The sequence below is a fragment of the Gymnoscopelus braueri genome (assembly GCF_963280865.1).
Source record: "Gymnoscopelus braueri genome assembly, chromosome: 6".
Classification (NCBI taxonomy): Eukaryota; Metazoa; Chordata; class Actinopteri; order Myctophiformes; family Myctophidae; genus Gymnoscopelus; species Gymnoscopelus braueri.
This window is the reverse complement of record NC_137607.1, coordinates 44,656,811-44,676,619: the sequence shown is the minus strand read 5'-3', so window position 1 is coordinate 44,676,619 and position 19,809 is coordinate 44,656,811. Positions and strand designations below refer to the sequence as shown.

At 41.7% G+C, this 19,809-nt stretch overlaps 1 protein-coding gene across 2 annotated transcripts; it reads right to left on the bottom strand.

Moving 5' to 3' along the window:
* Nucleotides 1-1,304: 1,304 nt before the first annotated feature.
* On the bottom strand, nucleotides 1,305-16,940 carry tbxa2r (thromboxane A2 receptor). Of its 2 annotated transcripts, XM_080431298.1 has the most exons (4): nucleotides 16,715-16,940; nucleotides 10,293-11,202; nucleotides 4,480-4,613; nucleotides 2,678-3,001 (listed from the first exon to the last, which is right to left on the bottom strand). In XM_080431298.1, the coding sequence occupies exons 2-4, from the start codon at nucleotides 11,097-11,099 to the stop codon at nucleotides 2,824-2,826; spliced, it is 1,119 nt and encodes a 372-aa protein (XP_080287424.1). In that variant the 5' UTR covers nucleotides 11,100-11,202; nucleotides 16,715-16,940; the 3' UTR covers nucleotides 2,678-2,823. The 2 variants fall into 2 exon arrangements, with proteins under 2 accessions (XP_080287423.1, XP_080287424.1); XM_080431297.1 differs by lacking the exon at nucleotides 4,480-4,613 and having other exon boundaries at nucleotides 1,305-3,001; nucleotides 16,715-16,939.
* Between the last annotated feature and the right edge of the window lie 2,869 nt (nucleotides 16,941-19,809).

Sequence of the window (19,809 nt, the reverse complement as noted above, 5' to 3'; positions counted from 1 at the left end):
TTTGAAGGGATACTGGGTAATGTAAGTCCTTGGTTGACCAATTTCAAACACTAGTTAATATTTCTAGTCTTCATATATTGTAAGTTAACCTTTCATGCAGAAAAATACATTGCATATAAATACTGCTTTTATTACACTTAATGGTATTTATCTTTGGATGAGAATAAAGTATTTCCTCCAACATTTTGCAATACTGACAATCTAAAGAGTGCATCAAATCTTTAATGATTTGATCCTACACCCCCCCCCCCACCCATTGTGTCCTCAATTGTCTTCTTTTGTGGAAACCACATTGTCAAGAAAGTAAAGTGCAAAGAATTTGAATTCCTTTGAAAGCTTCTCTCAAGTCTGGAATATCTGAAAAGGTATGCCAACCTCAAAATTTCAGTTTTCCAGGTATGGAGATTAAAATCTTGTAAATTGCACCAAATACTTTCATTTCCATATTAATATGCAATACAATACACATTTATGTATAACTCTACTAGCATACATCACCTGAACACTGACAAAAAATGTGCAAATCCAATTTAAAACATTTGGTATAAAAACAAATATTTCACTGTAGCAGATACATTTTCTGTTTGAAATGACTATAGGTAGCCTTATAGCATGCTGGTTTCCAGGGTCCTAAGTTCCCAAATATTTTCTCAGGATGCTACAGTGAGTCATATGTTCCCATGGGGTCCTCTGACTAACACTTTTCTAAAGGTTTTATGTTGTCAGGGACTCATTTCCCCACAGCCCTACCCTACTGTATGTGCGACACCATGCTATGTTCCCTGAAGATGCCCACACATCCAAACACATTTTCCTGACATATTCCTGACACAATTGTGTTTGTGCATAATTTGGTTCCAATTACTGTAGATTCACATGCTAACACATTTTAATCAAAGGCTACTACACTCCACTGGGGAAGAATGACAATCTACAGTATACGTACAGGATTGTTATGATTGGTATTTGAAGATCAGCATAAATAAGTCAAGCTCCTACAATAGCCCACATCAGGTCTCCATTATGTGCTATACATATAATAGAGCTGTGGAATATATAGCAACCTGGCATTATAGGACCCAGTAAACATAAGATGTTAGGGACATAGGACCATGCAAACATACAGTACAGTAGGAACCTATAAACATTAGACCTTGGTTTGTGGACATACAGTAGGACTCTGGGAGAGCACATATCATGTAGAACTGGGGAACATAGGACCCGTTGATATGTTGCCATTATGTGCCATATAAATCTAGGGAACGTAGGAACCTGGGAACATAGGAATGAGCTGATTTAGGGAGCTACTGTTAAAGTACCTCCAGACCCCGAACATACAGTAGATTACAATTCTCTGAATGTTCTTTGAATGTTTGTATATCGCTGTTGTCGGGCAGAAACCTCCCATCTCCATATTAAAAAAAAAAACGCCCTACTTGATCATACTACAGCATCACACAAAAGCACCAAAAGTAGCAGATCTACAAGCTCGAAACGCGGCACGTTTTGAGCTTGTAGATCTGCTACTTTAGCTACTTTTGAATTTGAATCCTGAAAAGTAACAGTTTTGGACATATGAGGTTTCCACCCGACAAAGACGATATGTATGTAGAAGGGTTGAATTTAGCCACTAAGCTCAGAAAGGTTGGGTCGACCACAGTGGAATATCACATTAAGACAGCTGCAGCAAAATGAAAAGGAAAATACGATACAATTGATAATAGCCGTTGTTTAGTTTTTTTCCCCCTCTGTCTTAAAATGTTTTAGATAGCTACTGACGCTATACTGTCTTCGAGAACAGCTGCACACACCATCTATGGAATATGATAGCCGACTTGGGCTGATAAGTTATTGAGTCTATGACAGGCCGGCCCAATCTTGGAGTGCGGTTTGGCTCTGGATCAGTGATGATGTGCTGAGATAACACACACACACACACACACACACACACACACACACACACACACACACACACACACACACACACACACACACACACACACACACACACACACACACACACACACACGACGGGGAAAGGAAAAAGGCCTGACATACTCCAGATGCTGTTGTCAAGCGCTGCTTAATGCTTACATCTCCGATTTCAGCACTTAATAAGCTCCCTTGACCTCAGCACACAATACCAGCAAGTTGGATGCATTCTGATTCAGAAACGGCTGTCTGTGAAGGTAAAATGAGCTACTGTCTAGAGATAACAACGGAAAGCTTGGGACCAAAATAGCACGTAGGGTCTGTTCCACTGTCATTGAAGAGGAGATACAATCCAACACTGGTAAAGATTCAGTTATTGGGTGGCAAGGCAGTCTCATTGTTGCAGAGACTGTCCTGTGTACTGTAACTGAAAGATCACAGGTTAAATACCTGTAGTAGCCAGTCAACAGCCGAGGTGTCCTGTAAAAAGTGTCCTTGAACAAGCCCCTGAGCCCATTTGCTCCACACAGATCACTGTGGATAAGAACGTCAGTGTTAAATGTCTTATCATATAGTGTCCAGTATAGGTACAAGTATGCTGTCCAACAACAGTCCTCTGTCACTGTGGTCACAGGCAAACGTCACAGGCGCAAACAACGGCCCAATCGAAACCGCCTCCACGCAATCAAACAAACGTACAAAACTCCAGTGACGTTGTCGAATGGTTACCTATAGCGACAACCACGCAGGGGAATCACGGCGTGGGAGGAGCCCGAGTGAGCTTCGAGGTCGTTAGGGCCCTCTTCACCGCTTCGCCTTCCGGCCCGATCGTCTCCTGCAGGGAGGCGCGCGTGAACCTGCGCACGGTGTCCCTCATGGAGGGGTACAGGGTCATGATGGAGCCCCGGGACCAGTCGAGGCGGGGGTAGATCCGTTTGAGCACGGCCCGGCGGAACAGGATGTATACCCAGGGGTCCAGGATCTGGTTCCACGTAGCAAAGCGCACCCAGAGCAGCAGGTACATGATCCGGAGTCGGCCCCCAGACAACACAGTCTGCGCAATAAACACCTGCGTGGTGATGGAGATGATGGGGGGATGCATGGATTATGGGAGGGCAGGATAAAAAGATGGGGGGGGGTGAGTAAAAGAGACGAGGAAGGAAGGGAGGGAGAAGTGGAGAAAGGAGGGAGAGATGGAGGGAGGTGAGAGAAGATGATGATGGGAGTCATGTAGGGATGGAAAGGAAGTGAGGTGGAAGAGAGTTATGGAGGGAGGAGAGGACAGAGAGAGATGAAGGAATGTGGGAAAGAAAGGAAGATTGGGAAAAGATAAGAAGAGAAAGAGAGGGAGATTAATGGAAGGGGGAGGGATGGACCGATGGATGGATGGATGGATGGATGGATGGATGGAAGGGAGGAAGTTGAGGAGGGATGAGAGTCGGATGTGGAAGGAGTGATGGGAGACAGAGAGAGAGAGAGAGAGAGAGAGAGGAAGGCAAGGATTTTAAAGGAGTGAGTGATGGAGGTAGTGCAGGAAATAAAGGAGAGACGGGGAAAGAGAGAAAGAAAGAGCAAGATTAGGATGGAGAGATTAGGGGATGGAGACAGGGACAGAGGATGATAGATTGGGGAAATTAAATATGAGGCGGTCAGAGGAAGTGGTTCAAGACATGAAAGAACATTTGAGAGAGAGGATGAGAAAGAAAACAAAAGAAGGGTACAAGGTAGGAACAGGGAGGGGACAGGAAATGACAAATAAATAAATATCAACAATGACAAGATCACCATAATACACACACCGCATGTTTGTTGTGGTCCCCTCAGGGTCGGCACAGCTGCAATCTCCTTGAGATGGTGGCCCTTGCAAGCTGTGGCTACTGTGCATATGGCTACATGTGATGTGAGGCATGCCTCGAGACTTATTTCCAAGTTACTAGTAATACCACTGTCCTGGTGGAGCTAAACATGCCAACGAACCTCTTTAGGAGTTGCAAAATGGCTTTTCATTGGGGTTCCTCCAAATTCAAAATTCTACTTCAAACTCAACTCAAAATTCAACCATGCCTCCTGTGGTTTACATCGTATATTTATATATATATATATATATATATAGATACAGATAGATAGATAGAGAGACAGACAGAGACAGACAGACAGACAGAGAGACATGCATGCATGCATTCAAGACATTCCTTGTGAGATGAGGTGATTATGGTTTGATGAGCAGCCATATGTGTTAGTGGGGCAGCTTATGAAAGCAGACATAACAGGGCATTATTAATTATTGGTGAAAAAAAAGATGAAACCACACAAAGTGGATGGATTATTAGCTTGGGAATGGAATGGACTATCTATTCACAGCAGCGGATGCACCCTGAGGCATGCTCATGGGTAACGTAGTTTGGAAGCTGGGAGTTCTTTGATGAGCAGATGAGTCCATCTCATTAGCGTTTCTTTTTTAGGTAGGCAAAGGGTAAAGCTAGCCAATCACAGCCCAAAGCTATGAGGATGCTGTCATGATTGTTACGTTCATTCCCCTCTACTCGCCTCAGTCGGGACTCCTGACACATGATGTAAATCCAGGGGTCACATATCTGATTGCAGGTGGCCATTCTTAGGTAGAACAAAACACGATGGGGTTTTACGGGCTCTTTGGTTACAGCGCCCTTCAGAATATGTATCTGGTCGGGGACAGCACACATCAAACAAAGCGGTGGGTTATAAAATGCTACTTTCAAACATTTGTCAATGCCACTCTTTTTTCTTTTTTGCTCAATATCTAAGAGAATGGGTAATTTATGACTTTTTTTTACACCAGTGGTTCTCAACCTGTGAGTCGGGAACCCACATCATTTTTGGGGGGATCCCCAGATGACAGTAAAGTAACTTTTAAGACCTTTTTAATACCTAAAAAAAAAGAAAGAAAAATAAATTAGATTAAAAAAATAGCATTACTGCATCAAAAGTCATCAACAAACTATACTATAAAAACTGGTCAAACATTGGCCAAATCGTCAAATAATATAAGAAAGAGGCAAAAATATTGACAATAGCCGATCTACAAGCCCACAACGAGGCAATGTGAGCTTGTAGATCGACTATTTTCACAATATTTATCTGTGGAACCGAGTCAGACTGCTTTTCAGGGTGGGGGGTCCCCAGTTATTATTTTTGGGGGGTCCCCAGTTCAAATATGATTATTGTGGGGGGGGGGGGGGGGGGGGGGGGGGGGTCGCGGCCTGAAAATATTGAGAACCACTGTTTTACACCACTTGAAAACAAGGCAGTCAAGTGATGCCCTGAGTGCCCGCGCCCAGCAGCCGATGGTCCCGTATGAGTTGGTAACCTGTGGTGGAAGGAATAGGTTATGACCCGTTTTGAAATGTCACATATAGGGGCGGTCATAGCTGAGTGGTTAGTGAGCCCGCCTAGGGAGCCAGAGGCCCTGGTTGCCCCAGGTACGATTCCAGGCCAGGCCAGCAAATGTGTCGATTAAATGAAATTTGTCCCTGAGCAAGACTCTTAACCCCTAATTGCTCACAGGCCCTCATTGGAAACAAGACCGCAAGGACTTTCATGAACGGACCTGTTAAAGGATTTATCCTTATCCTTACATACAGCACGCAGGACATTGAGTCAACCACAACGATCCTCGTCCCTGACACGACCAGACTGCTCCCACTTGACATCATTGGAAAATTGTATTCAAACATTATTTGGAACAAGAGAGACCTGTTTAACCCATTAAGACCAGGAACGCATCTGTGTCATTTTAGATTTCTTTGGCTATTTTTTAAAAAATCTTGGAAAATGTGTGCAAATCTTTGAATATGTTTTAAACAAACTCCAATCTGTGCTTCTGGGGGGGGGGGGGGTCAATGGAACAACATATTTTGCAATGGGGGTCCGCAGCCAAATACATATAATTTTGGGGGTCCTTGACATGGAAAAGTTGGAGCACCACTGACATAGCAACATACTGTTAGGATTTAGAAAACAGTTTTAGATATGTATTAGGTCGCAGACCCCCATCTCAATATGTTTTGTTCCAGGGACCCCCAGGAGCAAAGATTTGAGTTACAAATGTTCGCTTTCAATATATATATATATATATATATATTCAAAGATTTGCAAACATTTTCAAGATCTGTCAAAAATAGCAGATCTACAAGCTCATAGCGCAGCACTATGAACTTGTATATCTGCTATTTTTGAATAGCCAAAGAAAAAAATGACACAGATGCGTTCCCGGATTGAATGGGTAATAATATAAGGTAGATGGTAGATGCTTTTGTCTGCAAAAGTGAAAACACAGTGACCATTCATCATCAGACTAGTCTCACGAGCCAGACTTTTGCCTCCCACTATTTTCTAATGCTTCCGTCATACAGTCTGGCGCACAGAAGCTCTGAAAATGATCCAGCGATAAAGCGGATGTGATGCCTCCTCCCCACTTCCGTTTTGTCTTAACAGTCGTGCAAATTTATTAAATCATCTAAGCATATATACACCTGGCTGCTTAGCAGAAATTAAATTTTTAATTTTAAGATATTTTAAGATATTTTCGTGAACGGAAAAGATGAACAGATGGCAGCTTCCTGTCTCGGATTTCGGGAGGTGTAGTTCCAGACTCTATATAGCATTCTGAGATTGTGGAATAGAAATATCAATGGGATAGAAATATCTACATTTCCCAGGAAAAGGAGAGATGGTCCTGGCTGGAGTCAAGAGCTGTCACGATTTACAGTAGGTTATTGGTGTTAAAATTAGTTCAGATGTTTTCAAACTTTTTCAGGTCACAGAGCCCAAATGTATTAGGCCATGCACCCCCGTCTCAAATGACACTGTAGGGAATCTGATCTGAAAATATGTTTTTGTTTAATTACTACTGATAGTCTAATTGTTCATAAACGGGCTACATGAAAAATAGATTTGAAGTGGTGATGTTGCTAGAATCATGAATGTTTTGCATAATAATTTCAAGTGAATTGAATTATAGTGAGTAGTGACATTACACTTCTTCACTTGGCTGGGGATCCACTGAAACACTGTCAAGGACCCCTGGACCCCTGGGGATACCCGGACCATACTGAAAAAGTCATGAGCTCATCACTCATGACTCTGGGCATTTATAGTCAACCAATCAACTGTGAGAGACAATGATGTGTGGTGGTGGTGAGCAGCTAGACATTTCAGGAGGTGTGATCCAAGTGACTCACAATGTGTGAGATGTTCCAAATGACCAGAAGATGAGACACAATGTGTGAGATGTTACAAATGACCAAAAGATGAGACAAAGATCTGTCTGAGAGGGTTGGGTCTCACACCAGTGTCTCCCCAAACACAGGGTCGTGACATTTTGAGTCGTGGACACCTTTTTATAGTTCATGGATAAAAGAGTAAATATGCATTCCTACATAATAATAATAATTATATCTAATGAACAATATATATTATTTTGGTGTTTTCTCCTCCCCCCCATGGAAAGCGTCTTTGGGTACTTAGAAAAGCGCTATATGAATTTGAGATATTATTATAATTATTTAAATATGTTTTTATATCAAAATGTTTCAAGAAGTGACAATAGCAGATCAACAAGCGAGCTTTACACAGTATAAATGAGGCTTTACTGAGCTGTGAAGCTTCAATCTTCCACACAGAGCTAAGATTCATTATGCTACAGACAACAGAGGGCAGTGCTGTACACAGTTACAGCAGTGATCTGTATCCAACATGCTGGCCACGTTACAAACAATCTCCTTTTTACAGATAAACAGTACAATAAAATGTTTCTGAAAACATTTGAGGTGAGAAATATAGGGAATGACATAATCTTGATTCATTATTTATTTGATCAGGACTGCCTAGTTTGATAGTTTTTACTGTCAAATCAATGATTCTGAAGCCAGTTGAGCTCAACTGTTCTCAACACCTCCCAACCAACGTTATGTCTCATTAAAGTTAGATGCTCACAAAATGCCATTTCAGCTCGACATTAAGAGGCTTTAGTTGTCTTGTGTATGTGCACAAGGGTGATCTGTGTTCACTGTTCAGCTAAACTGGAGACTGCATTGCTAAGAAGAAATGAGGCATGAAGTGATGATAAGACCAGTAATCAATGTCATTTTCTACCCTTTACGGGAAAGTGGCTCATTATAACATCACAGAATTCAGCCAGTCAAAGGCCACCGTTTAGATGAACAATATTTTACATCTGTCATTTTTACGGACATATTTAGGTATCCACCAGACTAACAGTGAGGAGATGGGGCACCCCAAAGGTCACATAGTGGGTGGGAAGCCACTTGAATGTAAAAAGTGGTGTTTATTTGCTCATAAATAGAGCTAGACCTAGCACTTAAAGGCTGTCATGAACACAAAAATGTCTTAGAATGCGGCTACATTCCTATTTTATTTATTTATTTTGCCTTTATTTAACCACATGAACCCTCGCATCCCTATTCTGGGCATGTCAAAACAGACAAACATGTGTCGATAATAGACAAACATTGGCCGAAAATAGCTGATCAACAAGCTCACACCATAATGCGCTTGTAGATCGGCAATGTTCGACGAAGTGATTTGGTGTCGACTGTAGAGGGGAAAAAGGAGGGGACCAAGTACAGAGCCCTGGGGGACAGCGGTCAACCAAGTATAAAGGGTTTAAGTGGCTAACCAGGTAAGATAATTAAGAACTCATTTACAATAATCTGGAGAGTTTGCATGTATCTTTTCTTTATCTTGAGGGACAGATTTATTCAAAGCACGCACTATGTTTTAGCCATATCAGACGTAATATGTTCTACCTATTGAAATGCTGAATCAACATCAGCATTTTCATCGAGTTATGTGGTGGAAATATGCACCCCAAAGTGTGTTACACTTGTGCATACTTACAGTATATACCATTCTTACCATTCTTTACTGTTCTTAACATTAACATTGTTTATTTGGGGGTTAGATCAGATCAAATGACCATATTGCTAATTTACTGTTTTGTTGTTTTAATATTGAATCAAAGTCCATGCAGCATAAAGACCCATAAGGGAGAAAGAGAAAGAGCGATCAGAGAGATGGAGCAGGGAGGATGAGAGGGAGAGCGGATATCCCCCCTCTGCCTGACTGCAGCCGGAGATGGTCTGCTCTCCCAGAGGCCTTATCATCCAGTAACACACACACAAACACACACACACACACACACACACACACACACACACACACACACACACACACACACACACACACACACACACACGCGCACACATGCACGCACACACACGCACACACACACACACACACACACACACACACACACACACACACACACACACACACACACAATACTTACGAGGTCACAGTCGCACATATCAGAGATCACACACATGCAAGCATAAATAAATAGCATACAAGCAAATATACAAAAGCATGCGCACACACACACACAAGCGCGCATAAACACAATGCTTACACGGTCACAGCTACACATATCTGAGATCCCACACACATGCAAGTACAATAATTGCTATACAAACAAATACAAACGCTTGCATAGCACATGCTCGCACACACACACACACACACACACGCACACACGCACACACGCACACACGCACACACGCACACACACACGCACGCTGAAACAAGGCCAACAGTACTTCCTGGACAGTGCTGGCTTGTGGCAGCTTACTAACAAGCCCCTGGCATTGTGTTTCTTGTCAATCAGCACGGCAGCTATTCTGCTGAACCTGGCAGCAGGCAGTCATATTTAATTTACTACTGACTTTATATTTAACTTGTTTGACTCAGAATGCATGCTCATTGTGTCTCCCACACAGATGCACATGCGCGCCACGACACTGCTCAGTGCTGTGCAACACACATCTTGGACTGCTCCGAGGTACCTGGGATACATGCATACCAATAAATAACCATACACAAATGCTGCTGTCCTCAGACTGTAACAGCCCTGTCTTTAATGTTGGCTTTTCGGCTCTGCGGTAATGTGTTAGCTTTTTCGCCTGCATTTTAATGTTCTGTACATTAGGTTGTTTTATATTGTGCTGTTTGTATTGTTTTAACATGATTGTTGTTTTCTTTTAGCCCCACTTGTCTTTTGCCAGGCCACAGTTGTAAATAAGGATTTGTTCTTAATCTAGCCTTGCCTGCATGGTTACATAAAGTTACAAATAGCCATAAACATGCATAAACTCATTCATATGCTTGCTCATACACAATACTGTCTACAGACTCTACACATATCTAGAAAATTAACTAGTGCATAATACAGAAGTCAACGAGTGCATATATATATCAGACTATTAGTGCATATAACACAAATGCATATACCACACACAACTCACCAGCAGGGGGCACCAGCAAATGGAGGCGATCACCATGATCAGGATGAGTTGCACCATCATCTCCACCTCGTAGTCGCGTCTCCGCTGGCCGCTGTCCTGGCCGCAGCACACCTTGACCAGCGTGATCACGCTGACCGTGTTCAGCACGAAGGACACGCCGATGGACAGCAGGCCCACCAGCGAGAACAGCAGTGAGAAGGCCTTGTCGCCACCCTGGGCGCTGATGTTCAGGAAGCACCAGGAGCCAGGCAGCTGCATGTGGTAGCTCCCCACGCGGGCCACCAGGGGCAGCAGCGCCACGCAGCCGGCCAGTGCCCACACCGTCAGCACCATGCGGACGGCACGGCGCTTGGGCGCGCTGGCGGCGGACCGGGAAAAGGGGCAGTTGATGCCCACGAAGCGCTCCACGGCCATGGCGGCGCCCAGCAGCAGCGGGGACAGGCCGTAGAAGACCAATGTCATGCCCATGAAGTTGCAGAAGTGGCAGTGCGGGTCCAGCTGGCGCCAGTTGAAGTGGGTGACGTGGAAGGACACCACGATGGAGCCGGTCACCATCAGGCCCATGAAGTCGGTCACCACCAGGCCGCAGAGGAAGATGAGGAAGGAGGAGCGCGAGCGGCTCTGCGTGCGCTGGTACGACTTGATGAGGACGACAAAGGCGATGAGGTTGGAGCTCAGGCCCAGCGTGGTGAACACGGACGAGAAGTAGGCCGAGGTGATGGTGTGGTTGTAGCGGAAGGGGGGGCTGTTGATGGAGAAGCAGTGCGGGGTGGTCTCGTTGGCCAGTGGGAGGTCAGAGACGTTCATGGTGACTGCTGCTGGCTGGTGGGTTTTCACTTCAGAAACTTATGGAAAAAAGATTGGAAGTTGGACGAGCTTGACCACCTTTCCTCTGTCTGGTCGTTTCTCCCTGGGGAAAGAACAGTAAGATTTAGGCTATATATGTTCAGACTGGCAGGCAGTGTAAATCAGATTTTTGGCCTATACAGATTGGAATCATATTGGTTTTTATCAAGTCTAAACAGCAAAAACACATGGAAATCAGATCTGAACCACATTCCTAGGTGGTTTGAAATGTGATTAAGTCCGGAAACTCGGACACTGTAGACTGATAAACTATTTTCAGCCAGCGACACTGTCATACAACAGAGCATAAGTTAAGCATTAGTCACATTACTCTGCGACATTACAGATTTGAGAAAGGATTTGCCTGCAATCTGTAAAAAGCCTTTTGAGGCGAATTGTTGTTGGACCAGCAACGGACAAGGATATACACGAGACGAGATAAATTAAACTGGAACCCTAGAAGGAAACAACATTATGCTGTGGAACAGGGACACAAGATGTGAGTCTGTTATAAGTTAAATCAGACAATGACAACTTTGACTTCATGTGGAATCAATCGTGGCAAAACTGCTGTGTTGAATTTTCAACTTGCGGATTCAATAGTCAGCAGTAATTACAAGTCTAACCAATCTTAAAATAAAATAATTACTATTTACAGTCTTAAACTCAATCAATGATAGCTGAAAGTAATGGAAGTAAAAGTCAGTTTTCGATACCATATCAAAGCACATGTGGGACAATGATCAGTATGCTAATATTTGCACACTTGTACAAATAAACAGAGAGAGGGAGAGAGAGAGAGAGAGAGACACACACAGACAGACGGACGGACGGACGGATGGACGGACAGCCAGACAGACAGACAGACAGACAGACACACACACACAGAAAGAGAGAGATGCTGAGTGAGTTCAAGAAAGAGAGTGGGAGGCAGATATACCAAGGGGGGCTTAGAGAGAGAGGGAGGTTGGGGGACAGAGAGCAGTGATGTTGAACATTATGCTTCCGTGATGCATATTATTAAGAAAGGACACACATTCAACTCATCATCGTTGCATCCATGGGACGCATCCTATTTTAGAAACGTCACTGTATAGATATTTTTAAAGCATTCCACGGACACTGCCATTTTGCACAGACTGCGACCCGTTTCTACGAGTCATAAGTTTCCATATAAAACCCTGACCTGAACCATGTCTGTGCGTGCATGTCAGTTGCTGAAATCGCTGATTCATCTTAATAATTCAAAACGTAAAAGAAGTTCAACCTGCTGATGCTTTGAATTATTAGCTGATGTGAAATTTGTACATAGTTTTCTTCTAGTTTTCAAATTGAAATTGTATTTGAGAGAGAGAGAGGAGGGGGGGGGGCATCCTATCTAGTCAGGAAATGGAGTTTGGTCGACAGTACTGACACAGGAAGTCAAGGCAAGAAGTTGAAAATGTCTCATGTGCAAAGTAAATCCACCATGGTATAGAAGGATAAGCCTGTATCTCCACAGCACGTTGGAAATTAAATTACATTGGGAAAAAAAGCCTGTGAAGTGTAATGTCTTTTAAATGGTGAATGGATATTTCATTTGGATTATCTATCTTGCTGGAATGCCTCTCATCAGTATAATGTAATCAGTCACAGGGACAATGGTGTCCTTGGCTGTGTTAAGTTAAGCAGCAATGAAGCTCTGATAGAGTACCATTATACTTCTAAAACAACTCTATGGCTGTGACTCAAGATTAATATGTTTGATTAATGAAAGAGGTGTTTAAAAACACTCATGTCCTATAAACTTCAATGTATGACAAATAGTGAAAATAGCCAATCTACAAGCTTCAAACGCATCGCATCGTGACGTATTATGAGCTAGAAGGTTTTTGAAAATGAAAAATACATATATTAAATTGAAGGGCTTGCGATGCGATGCGATCCCCCGTAGAGCAGTGGTTCTCAACCTGTGGGTCAGGACCCCCAGGGGGTCCCCACTCGATTTGTTTTAGGGTCCCCAGATGACAGCGAAATGTTATGACCTTTATACTATAATAAAAATAATAAAAAAACGTTGGCCAAATTGTCAAATAATATAAGAAAGCGGCGAAAATAGCCGATCTACAAGGTCACAACGAGCTTATCTGCTATTTTAACAACATTCATCTGTGGAAGCGAGTCAAACTAAACTAAATGTAATCAACCAAACTTTATAGCAGATTTCACACAATGCAACTCAATGCGCGTCACAGAAAGGATTTATTTAGTGGTTGAAAAACCAATAAAAGTATCTTAAAATGTATTCTAAAACAAACAGGCAGCGAATGCAGGGATTTAAAAATGGGTGTGTATCGTACAGTAGCTCTACTGTTTCTTCCCAGGAGCTACTGCAGTACTGCCTGGTAGTGGAGTGGGTGTGAATCATCTGCTATCTCACTATTCGATTCCGATTCTTGGGGTCACGATACGATTAACAATCTAATTCCAAGTCATATTGTTGTCATCTGGACTTTAACGACCAAGTGAAGCCAAGTTATTTCCAACAGCTCAAACAATTGTTTTTATAATACCAGAGAGGGTCGCTTGTAAAAATTCTTGGCTTTGATGGTATCTTAGATTAGGTGTAGTTCTATTTCATGCAGAAACACAACATAATTGCCTTGATAAAAGCAACATTAACGAGCATCCCCTGGACACACACACCTCCCCTCTGCTGTGCTGAACTGAAAGTGACTGGAGTTAGTTTTGTTTTCCCCCTTAAGCCCTTGAATATGATTGAGGACATAATAATGTTTACTGTGATTACGGTAAACTCACATTTCAGATCACACACCATACAGGAAGAACTCCTGTAACTTTCATCAGTAAAAAAAAAATATATATCAAATAAAATAATTGTTTTAATAGATTTTTTGAAATTGTGAATCGATTATGAATCTTTGATAATCAGAATCGTGATTTTTACATGAATAGATTTTTTTCCAACACCCCTAGTGTGGAGTGTCAATAAAGACATATGTGGAGGTTCTTATTGAGTGAACATTTGGTGTAATTAGACAGATTCACTGGTGGTTCTGTACAGTGAAACTTCTAACGTCTTAGCGAATGTACAGTGATTAATGTACATTTAAGTGAAGGAAAGGAGGGAGACAAGCTCTTATTGCATCCTCCTCCTCTCACATCCTCATCCTCTTGACAGTTATCAGGTTATGTGACTGACCTCCCCCAAGGAGGGAGAGAGAGAGCACGGATATGAGACAGACTAGAGTGCCGGCGCCAGCCGCCATGTGCCCACCATGACCTGGTGAGTGTGTCATTAGGCTGAAGAACCCAGTTATCAGCTCAAATCAATACGTCAATGTCCATCATCTGCAAGCCTATCCTACTGTACTTGGTTTCTTATTCAAAGTAATGGGGAACCACAGAACTTAATTGAGAGGAGTGGGGGAGAGCTAAGGAGGGTGTAGTGTAGTAGTTTATAATGTTCCATGCTGAGAGCTCTGCATCTGCTGTTATAAAGCCTGATCTGCATTCTATCGCCTGCCGAAAATCCAATTTACACATTCACAACACGTCGTATATTTACACGTTGTGAGCTTGGTTTAAGTAAATTAATGTGAATGAATAGTTCAAGCATCCCTTTAAAAAAATGTACCCACTGAGTTATAAAAGGAATGGAACAAATGTGGTATTTTTCTTTGTAAAAGCATCTGGGTTTTTACAAAGTTAATTTATCAGCTTGTGTTCTAGTTCCAATTTTGTCTGCCTATTTATTTGTTTCATCACTTCCAATTTCACTTGTTTATCCTGAGTCCTGTATGAGCACTCTCTTTCCGGATTGGATGAAACTGGTATCCTGACCTGGCTGAAATATAGAGCTGGCGAGACAGGGAGACCACTGTTACTGAACAAATACTCTATACTACTATACTATAGTGTTTGTTCAGTATAGAGTACTATACTTCTATACTAGCAATGATTAGAATATGTACACGTAACACTTATTTCAACAAAACTTACAGCAACTTTATGGCCACTACTATCCATCCATGGGCTACACAGGACAACCTGCACTTGACACGCTTAAATATACACATTCGTGTTTGGAATTAATTTGAATCAGCTGTCTTGACATGTTTATAGCCAACATGATTTCATTGTTAACATTCCAGGGAACCCAGGCAGAGCCAGGTCATCTGCCTGTAATCCATTATCACAGTTCAAACAGAGCTGTTCCTTAGAACTTCCCACAAAGTGCTTGTCCAGTGTCCACTTCAGTTACTTCTTAACTACTGGACGATGTAAAGATTACTTTACTTTGCTTGCAGTCTGAAAGTTCTGCAATTATTCTATCATTATGCCAATTCCAGCCTATGGCCTAAATGAAATGTCTATTGTAATGTCATAAGGTGAGTCATGCTTTGCTGTAGCCTACTGTAGTCCAGTGGTTCTAGAAGTGGGGTCCAAGGACCCCCAGGGGTCTTTGAGGGAATTCCAGTGGGTCTCCAGCGAAATTGGTTAATATATCAGTTTAACCACTTTATCCCTATTTTATATTTCGGCTATTCAAAATCTAAAATAGCCTTGAGTTTGTAGATCGGCTATTTTTGAAATATTTTGAAAAGTCTTTAACAAAAAATAAGTAAGTAATGATCATTAAAAAAACAAAACACAAATCTTCTTTTATGAGAGTCCTGGCACAATTTTTTTTCAGATGGGGGTACAAGGACGAATAGGCTATCAATTTGGGGTCCCTAACATAAGCAATGTTTGAAACCACTGTAGTCTGCTTAGTATGACAGTTTGGGAGTCATGTGTCATTTTGTGTCTGCAGTCTGCAGAATGTGTGTGTTCACTCTCACTCTCACTTTCTCGCCTCACCTTACATCAAGGCCATACACAGCTGCACAGCGGTGTTAATCAATAACAGGTGTCCGTCGCGTTCATCTGAATTCTGAAGAAATTAACTAGGCTTAAGTTGCGCGTAATGTAGTTGATGAGAGATAATAATAAATACATATAAACAAACAAACTTTAAGAACACAAAAAAGCCAAATAATCCAACTTTCGTGGAAACTTGGCAGGATAGAAAAAAATACACAGAATCAAACGGACTATACTTATAGGATTCATATGCATACGCAAATATATACAATTAATTAAATGTATCAATAGAACCCTTAAGACGACGTCACACTGGCTCCAAACGTCATACTGGCTCCAAATGAAACCCATTCTGTCAGGTCTCACTAGGGGCGCGTTCGAAAATGACGCACCGGAGCACACTCGCCTATTAGTTTGTATTGGCCAGTGCGCTCAGTGCTGTATTTTCGAACGCACCCCTAGGACTCACCTCACTAGCCAACACACAGAAGGGGGTTGGGGTGCACCCCAAAACAACAGGTTGAGAATTGATTGCATGAAACAATCGCCTGTGCATCCAGTCTCAATGTTAGTAAACACATACTGGGTCTATAGTAGCCTACATTGCTCGCCTTCGCCGTAGCACAGCGTAAGTTCTTCCTCCACAAAACAATGATACAGTTAACTGTCTTTGTGCAAAGCGGCGTAGCCGCGTAGGATACTTTACGCACCTTAATAATTAGTTCCAATCCATCTCCAGAAGTGTCCTCTGTCAGCGCGGTGACGCATCGTCACATCAGTGGACAGAGTGATGATGACAAGCAGCCTGCATCCAAGTTGACAATGTAAGCATAAGAAACAGCTGTCTACACAACTGTCTACCATTTACCACCGCAAAAAGTCACTTAATTCGCTTCCCCCTCCTCTTTTAGTGTTCGGCGAAAAATAATGAACGAACGAGTCTGTTGTGGAGTAGGCTTGTGCTACTGAGCGCTCATGAATCGGAAATGATTCATGAATCGGCTCTCATCGACTCAAACAACTGCAAGTCTGCACACGTCAATGACTCCTGTCCACTCGGTGCTGTTGGATGCTCTCTGGCAGTGGTGTAAAAAGTACTCACATAACATTGTTACTTAAGTAAAAGTATCAATACCACAATGTTTTTTTTTTACTTGAGTAAAAGTGTATTGGCATGATTGGCATCAAAATATAAGCCTACCGAAAGTCAAAGTAAATTATGCAGAATGTCCCATTTCAAGTTTTCAAAATGTATACAAATATTTTGAAAATACCCAATCTACAAGCTGCCTAGTGTAGATCTGCTATTTTCCAATAGCCGAAATAGTTACAGAACTTAAGTGGTTAATGTATGTTTAGATGTTTAGTAATAAAAACTCTAAATCTACAAAGTAACTAGTAACAAAGTTTTCAAATAAAGGTAGTGGAGTAAAATTACAATATTTTCCTCAGAGATGTAGTAAGTAAAAGTTGAAAATGGGAAATACTCCAGTAAAGTAAAAAGTTCCTCAAAATTGTACTTTTAGTTATAAGGACAGTACTTGAGTAAATGTACTTACTTTCCACCACTGCTCTCTGGACTGGAGTCTGTGTTCTGTTCTGTTCTGTTCATGTTGTCTATTTACCATTTTACAGACGAGTGGGACAACAATGGATGAGCAAGAATTGATTGAATCAGACTCTTGGACTAGACAGATAGACAAACAAACAAATAGATGGTAGATAGCTCTACATTCTAAACAAAGAGCCTTATTGTTTAAACAGAATAAACAAAACATGGAATCACAATGAGACTCAAATCTGTCCTTTCCAGCTTAGGTGACGGAACAAGGTTTGCAATAATAGAGGGCTATCACTAAAAGTGCAGTAACAGTAGTGTGAATCCAGTGGTGGAAGAAGTAGGCCTACTCAGACAATTCACTTGAGGAAAAGTAGCCTACACAAGTATTGGCATTAATATATAAAGTACCAGTTCAGTAAGTAGCTACTCATTATGCAAAATGTCCCATTTCACAAGCTTTCAAAATGTGTCAATCTTTTTGAAAATAGCAGATGTACAAGCTCACTCACAACACCTCACATCACTATGCCTTGAGCTTGTAAATCGGTAGACGTTGTGGTCACTGGGCCCACCACAATCTGTGTAATTTTGCAACATTTGTATTATTAACCATCACTGTCTTTACTACTGATTTGAAAGGTTAAACAACAACATTATTAGTAAAAATCCAGTCGAACACTAGTTCTATAAACCCAAGTAAAAAGTCACTGTTTAGTATTATGCCAGATTTTGTAAAGTCTGTCTCTGAGGCTAATTCTGATGCCATTCTAATCTTTAACAAACTTAGATAAGAAACCAAAAGTTCCTAAATACAGTTTTCATTATAATTCTTTTTTGTTTCGGCTAAATCCCATCGGAGTCACCACAGCGGATCATCAGTTTCCACCTGGTTCTGTTTTCTGCGTATTCCTCGGTGAATGTCACCTGCATTTTGTCTCTCACCACATCCATAAACCTCCTCTTTGGCCTTCCTCTTTACAATAAAAACAAATATTTTATAAAATGTAATCTACATCATGGACATGAACACAGGCCTGTCGCATCTCTTAGGGGCATAGAAACGGTTTTAACATTAGAGTGTAACTTTGCAGTCGGAGAAATAAAACATAAAATATGGTAAATAAAAAAGTTGATGATGTTTAATTAGAGATTAGAGCCAGATGTCTTGGATTTGCATCAGCAGTCTATCACTGTTTCCATGTGCTCTCAAGATATTGTGCATCCTGTTATTTGGTTAGTGGTTCCCGTAAATGTTGAGGCACATGTCATTTTATTATAGCTTAGTCATGAGTGTGAATGAATGAATGGTTTTATTTCGGTCTTAAACCATGTACATGAGTCAGTCACAACTAACAGTACAAAAACAACACATGGACCGAAAAAGGTGTAGGCTGAAGCCTACGCCTACCCTTTTTACCTTATAACATACATAAAACAGAAACAATGGCAAAACATCGATACAAAAGACTGCGGTATCATGATACACATTTATGGACTTACAGAGCCAGATTTGAACACACACACACAGAGACATAAGTTTGGATACTGAGTGGTCTACAGCGCACATTCCAGAGAACCTGTCCAGTACAAAGGATGCTTCCCAGAGGGCATCTGACCTTAGCTGACCTCTAGGATCTTGGGGTGTTGTTCTTCTGCACAATGAACACACACACACACACACACCAAACTACTTAAGCACACACACACACACACACACACACACACACACACACACACACACACACACACACACACACACACACACACACACACACAGCACACACACCTAGCTCCGTGCACATCCAACGCACACGAAGGCAATGTATGCAAGTACATAGACACACATGTGAAGTCTGCATATAAATACTGTGAGGACATAGAAACCGTCCCTTCTTCTTGCTCCTCTGTTCTGTTCCGGCCACACCATGTAGCAGCAGGGCTGACTCCTGTGTTCTGTACTCTGTTTTATCCAATAAATCGACTTGGGGAACATTACTGGTCTGGACCTTTCTACTTCCTTTCAGCTATATTGTCACGCTTGTGCAAAATACACTACAAGACAAAAACAAAGACAAAAATGTGGACGTTTCACATAGTAATAATATTTTATGGATTATAATGAAGTTTTATATTTATCTACTATATTATCTTTAAACATTTTCTTGAATTTATAGATTGAACTAAACATTTTTAAGTCGTGTGTGAAGCTTCACATGGTGGTGTCTTAGTTTAAGATGTGTTACA

Coding starts and splice junctions, on each gene's coding strand:
- tbxa2r (XM_080431297.1), bottom strand. CDS start 11,099: ATGAACGTCTCTGACCTCCCACTGGCCAACGAGACCACCCCGCACTGC. Junction 3,002..10,292: donor TTTGCTGGTGCCCCCTGCTG/GTGAGTTGTGTG, acceptor ATCACCACGCAG/GTGTTTATTGCGCAGACTGT.